Raw genomic sequence first — 6000 nt, 5'->3', positions numbered from 1 at the left:
CTTTCCTTGTGGATCCATGTATCTTCTAAGCTCAAAACCAAACTTTATTAAGAGGTCCAAGAGTCTTGAAGTGTTTTTAAAGGTAATGAAAACTAAAACCCATTTCCTAATAGTGACAATTCCACTTAACCTGGGTAAGCTCATGCACTCACATGCTAATGTAACAGTACAGCAAAGCTTTCAGAACTAATTCAGGTGAACTGTTAAGAACAAACTCTTTTCCTGCTATCTGTCAGTTTCTGAGTTGCTTCCACACATGTTGCCACCCACCTGCTGAAATGCAGTTAGCCTTCGCAAATACTTCATGAAAAAAACAAGAGAGAATCTTAGTAATGTGAGCATGCTAAGGTCGTTTTTCCTTCCAGCACTTGTGCAGCACAGTAAAAGTAGCACTAGGCATCACTACACGACAAACTGAATTAATAGTTGCAAACCCAGAAATTTAACATTAAGTAAAGCTCTATATTGGTTGAGGGTAAAAATAAAGAAATGACTGAAAAGTACAAAATATGTAATTAAAACACAAGTTACAAAAGTAAAGAAATCTGCAAAAGAACTTTCCCTGTGTGCTATAGGATTATATTTTTTATCTTTTTCCAAGAAAGCTCCACATAACTGTAACTGATCCAGTGGTAAAAAATTTATAAATTTATTCTGTTCTTGCTTAGCCTAAGATATCACAGACAAACACTCAGAAAAAGGTGACTAATAAAGGCTGCTTTCATTCTGAAGGCCTGAAGACATTCTGCTCTGTAAAGTTTCCCTAAGCACAGACCATATAGAAAGACACTCATTAAGACAAGAGGTGTCACATGTCAGGAAACAACGTCAAGGGACATCAATGCCCAAATATTAGCCTGAAATGGTGAGAAGCTGACAGTGTAAAGAGAAATTAAAAGAAGGCAAATAACTTCCTGTGAAAATCTATTCCTTTTCAAGCCAGCCCATTTTAGTACATTATTGAAGTTATCACATTTTGATATATTTCCTTCAGCATAACTTCATGATTACAACCTATTCCACAAGACAGAAGAATGAGGAAATAACTACACATGCTTATTTTTGGCAAAAGAATAATCTTCAAACTCCTCTCAATCCTTCTAGCTCCAAATAAAGCTTCTGCTTAGGAAACGCGCTGTAAAGTTTCTTCAAATATTAGGAGGTAAAATGTCAACTACTGTTTAGATCATCAGAAAGCCTTCATATAAAAAAAATGAAGGTTGATACAGAAAACAAGAAACAACCATACTGCTGGCGCCATTCTGAAACTAATATAAGGTCTGGTACATAGACACCAAGTCAGATAAGAAATAATTTCAATAGTAAGAGAGTAAAGAAGCCAAAAACTGACACTCAGAGAAATCTCTAATCTAAACTTATCCACAGTTCCTTTGAAAATATTCATCAATCAATAAATATAATTCCTGTAAGAAAAATGGCAACATGCAAATAAATAAATTAATGCAGTCAAGTGAAAGCTGTTACATTAATTAATTAACATAAATTTAATTAATTTAAAATTACCCTTTATTTTTCACAAGTTTTTCCAACACATTGTGCATTTTGGCACAGTAGACTTTGAGACAGTTAGCTTCAAGTTTCTTTAAATTACAAACAGTAGATACAGTAGGAGTATTTTAAACCAATTTCTTTAAAATAAATGGCAAGTTGAGACCCTTAGCTTTAAAGCGAGCCTGCCACCATTTCATCTTCCTGATACAAAATTCAAGTAATTTTAAGTAAGCATAGAAAATTGTCCTTATAAAACAACCTACTATTAAAATTTACCAGCATTCTGAAAATAAACATCAAATTTCCAGTATCAATTGGGTGCAATTACACATTAGAAAAATAACTCATTTTACATGAAGGTCACTTGGTGAAGAAAAGTAAATTTTTAAGAGGATGAGTTCTCAAAACAAATGATAAGCCATTTCTTCTTAGCTAAATTAATTAATCCTTGCTCCATCTCCACAATTAATTTTTTTCTTCCCTAGATGTAAATTTCAGTATTGAAAATTAATTAAGAAAACAGGCTACTGAGATGTTTTCCTTTCAGTATATACCAGCGTATGGAAACATTGTTTATCCCCAACAACTGTGCACACGATTCACTTTATTTTGGTTTTATGCTGTCATTTTTAATTGGTTGGTACCAAACATACACACCACAAAAACTTTGGCCGTGTCACTTTACTGAACACCACAATAAACTTTCCACATATTTTTATATCTAGGGTTGTTTGTTTGTTTGTTTCCAACAAAGAAAGCGATTAATTATAAAACGCTTTTCCATCTTCCCTTCTTACCTTCTCTTTAACACAGAATGGAAAAACTAGCAGGACATGTTTACTTTGTGACTCAAGGCTCAGAGTGGATATTGAGAAATCTTCAGCAACTTTAGAACATTTTCTTTTTTTTCATTCTTTTTCCTCAAAGTAACTTTGCTGTCTAAGAACAGTAACTTAAAAGTTTATTTTATCATCATCTTCCAGACGAAATCTATAAATAAATGTTGATGTAAGGAATCAAACACTGCTGTTGAAGAGGACAAAAAAAATAAAAATAAAATTAAGGATCAATAAATGATACTGCAATGTATCTTGTGCCATTTAATATAGGAAGTCCTTCATGTAAATGAGTAAGTCTTCCTGGGTGCATGAAGCTCCATCCTTTCCTGGGAGACTCAATGGAGCAGTTGTACCTAAGAAATTTACATCCACCTCCCTGCAGTAAAAACACAAACAAAACAAATACCCAAACATTTACCTTATGTTTTACTAGAGAAAGTTCCTTTTTATTCACCCATAACTTAAAGTATTTTGCTATTATTAATAGGCTGTTAACAACAATCTGTTTTTAATTACCCCTACTAACAAGGTTGTTTGAATGAAACCATCTTCTGAACAATACAAGACAGACATGCATTTGCAATTAAAGGTTTTCTCTTGCTTTGCTTTAGCACTCCTTGTATAACAACTCATTTAAGCAGCAACTCTGACAGACACATCTTTACTGCAGATAATACCACAGAGAAGCAAATCATGTTCATAGGTCTTGTTCCAGGACTGCGTCCCTATCCAGGATAGTATTTAAAAAAGTCTTAAATATTAACCTATCTGTTGCTTTCACATTTAAGGTGTATTTTCTAAAGTCATAAGTTTGACAAGCATCATGGGTGTTAAACAGGACTGTGAATTATAAGGTTTTTAATCAAAACAGATTAAGTTTCTCTACTAGCAAAACCTCGATATTACCGCTACTGCCCTGTCTATGTCCATACTCTAGGGACTGTTTTATTTGAATCAATACCAGAGCAGAAAAAAAAATAATCTGAAAACACCCAGGAACGACACTTGAAAATTTTAATTCTGTGGCTGATCTAAAAAAGATTAATTAAAAAGTTGTAAATAAAACAAGCTGGTTTGAGTCAACTTGTGACTATTTAAAGTATTTTGAAAAAATCGGTTTTCACTGTATAGAATTGAAGCATTTCAGAATGTAAAAAATGAATGGCTAACACCTCCGAAGTTTTTCTTTAAACCTTCTCCCCCACAATCTGAAACCATTTTGACCAATTCAGCCTGACTGCATCGACAGTTCTTGATCCTGCGACATGGTCTTTAAGTATATGCATTTGAGTTCTAGTTTGGAAACAATTTTAGGTACCCAAAGGACAACATTTTCTATGTAAGTTGTTGACTTACTTGAAAGTCCTCTCCTACTTTGTTAAGAGCAATGTTGATTGTGAATGTAGAGGAGTCATGATGAGGTCTGAGTGATCGTTGTCTGTCTGGGCTGTATTTTACGACAAAATTCAACAAAGCAAACCCCTGAAACAAAAGATACAGTTAGAATTCAACATGTGAACTTCCAAACTACATATGGGGTTCTTGAGGGTTTGAGGGTTTTTTTGTCTAAAGCTGAGTTAACAACATTTATCTAGAACTACTGCTACATAACATATAAACTCCCCAACCAAATACAGTATATGCAATAGAACACTTAAAATTCATCATGTCATGCAGTAATTTCCTGCAAAAGTTTTAAACTCATACCTTGGTGTAATAGCCAGCAAACACTTTTAGCGTCACCGGTGCAATGAACTCTCTTATGAAATGCAGCCATTCGTTATCCAGTCCAATTTGCTTCATATGAATATCGTCAGTTGGGACATTTTCATAACCTCCAGAAATACGGCTGTCCTAATGAAAACACCACAAACAGCCTTGGAATATGGACATGAGATGCTTCTGGCACATCTACAAACATTTATTTTAAATCTGCCGAATCACAAAACTGCAACAAAGCAATGCTTCTGTGGGCATATGTGAGTGTGCTGTACAGTAATTTTATAGCTAACTGCTGTGGGAAAAAAGTGCTGAGCTATCAATGAGTAAAAACTGGAATTTTTTTTTAAATGATGAGTCAATATTTGGATGTGCTGCCTGTAGGTAAGGGCTTCCCAGGATAGTGGTTTGTTGAGAAGTAGAAACAACTGAGGTTATATTAGAGCATAGGCCTCAACTTTACATGGTGATAAATGCCGAAATAATTTGAAGACAAAGGTATGTTAAAATCCTGTATGGAGACTCCTCCACGCAGTAAAATAATGACTGTAACTTATCTGGTTTCCAAGGTACTATGTTTGTGAACACAACAAATATTCCTCTGATTTTAGCAGTAGTTAGTATATACCTTGAACTTTCTGCAAACACAAATGTAATAGCTCATAACATTTGTGAGTAACTGCTTAGGGGGAAAAGTCTCACAAATTAGTACATAAGAGGTAAATAAGTAAAACTTCTCTTAACAGTTATCAACAAGTATCCAAGACCAGTCTTGGATAACTGTCAGAAAACTACCACAGCAATTGCACCACTGTCTTTGAATATGCTAGTTCAAGGTTAACTGAGGAATGTCACTAAATCTACTGAACAACAAGCTATGTGGTGGACCGAGCATTTTATACCACAGAGCAAATGTCTCAGGTCATTGGCGATTGTTGGAATGTTTGTTTGCTCTAGTACAGTGTGACTTTTATATAAAAGTACTTGCTCATTAAGTTTATACAAGCTGACACCTACCTGGTGCTTTCCACCAGACCACTGTCCAAAATGTTCCATTTCTTCTACCAATTCATCACAGGCAGTATCAGAAAATATGGGAAACCAAAACACATCTGGACATGGCTACAAAAGGGAAAAATAAACCCAAAGACAAACAACCAAATTTAAAAACTGCATATGTATCTTTTCAGTGGAGTTAAGTTTTAACAGCTATCTTTCACTTTTAACTGCTAAAAAAGGTCACTAAAGAATATCCGCTTTTTTCATCTGAGCCATAATTCAGGTACATTTAAATAATTTTTGCCTTGATCCAGAAGAACACAGAATGAAGCAAAACCTAACAGCTACCTTGTAAGCTACGACCCAGCATTAACCGCTGCATCAGTGTATTCACATATTCCGTGCCTCGGCTGCTCTAAATAACAACTCTGGTCTCCTACATTACAAGCTATGAAGAAAAACAGTTTAACAGTTAACATCATTTTAACTATAGAAACAATTTATCTATTTATCCAAGTTTCTTAAGGAAGGCAAGTTCATTAAATCACTATACCTAATTGCCACAGAACTGATCATCCAACACCGGTACAACAATTATCACCTTAGAAGTGCTCTGTCAAGGTCAGTTGTATGAAATAAAGTGGTCAGGCAGGCAAAAAAAACAAAACAAAACAAAAACCAAAAAAAAACAAGACAGACCACATCATATCCTGCAAAAGGTTTTACCTCCAATTCATGGATTTTAGACCTTAGAGAATCCATAGGGAAAGGCATGCCCCAAGCAAAGAGTCTAGAAGAGGTTGCCTTTAGTCGATTCCAGAAAACACAGCAATCTGCTACAGAAGTTTTATTAGGCCTTCTGCCAGTGGTTCTAGTTCCAATAAATAAGCCAAATATATCTGTATTCTGTAGAAGGCAATTACTTGGAAAA

At 34.7% G+C, this 6000-nt stretch overlaps 1 protein-coding gene across 2 annotated transcripts in view; it reads right to left on the bottom strand.

Moving 5' to 3' along the window:
- Window positions 1-560: 560 nt before the first annotated feature.
- The window catches only part of PLOD2 (procollagen-lysine,2-oxoglutarate 5-dioxygenase 2), a 51804-nt gene continuing 46364 nt past the window's right edge, over window positions 561-6000 (bottom strand). The window contains exons 17-20 of one of the 2 annotated variants that reach the window (XM_069864912.1): window positions 5088-5192; window positions 4059-4205; window positions 3708-3833; window positions 561-2727 (exon numbers count right to left, since the gene is read on the bottom strand). In XM_069864912.1, coding sequence (XP_069721013.1) covers window positions 2572-2727; window positions 3708-3833; window positions 4059-4205; window positions 5088-5192 — 534 coding nt within the window. In that variant the 3' untranslated portion in view covers window positions 561-2571. The remainder of the gene's footprint in view (window positions 2728-3707; window positions 3834-4058; window positions 4206-5087; window positions 5193-6000) is intronic. The other variant, XM_069864913.1, reaches the window with a different exon arrangement.

The sequence above is a fragment of the Phaenicophaeus curvirostris genome, chromosome 10, assembly GCF_032191515.1.
Source record: "Phaenicophaeus curvirostris isolate KB17595 chromosome 10, BPBGC_Pcur_1.0, whole genome shotgun sequence".
Classification (NCBI taxonomy): domain Eukaryota; kingdom Metazoa; phylum Chordata; class Aves; order Cuculiformes; family Cuculidae; genus Phaenicophaeus; species Phaenicophaeus curvirostris.
The sequence above is the reverse complement of the archived record's forward strand: the minus strand, read 5'-3'. Positions and strand labels throughout refer to the sequence as shown.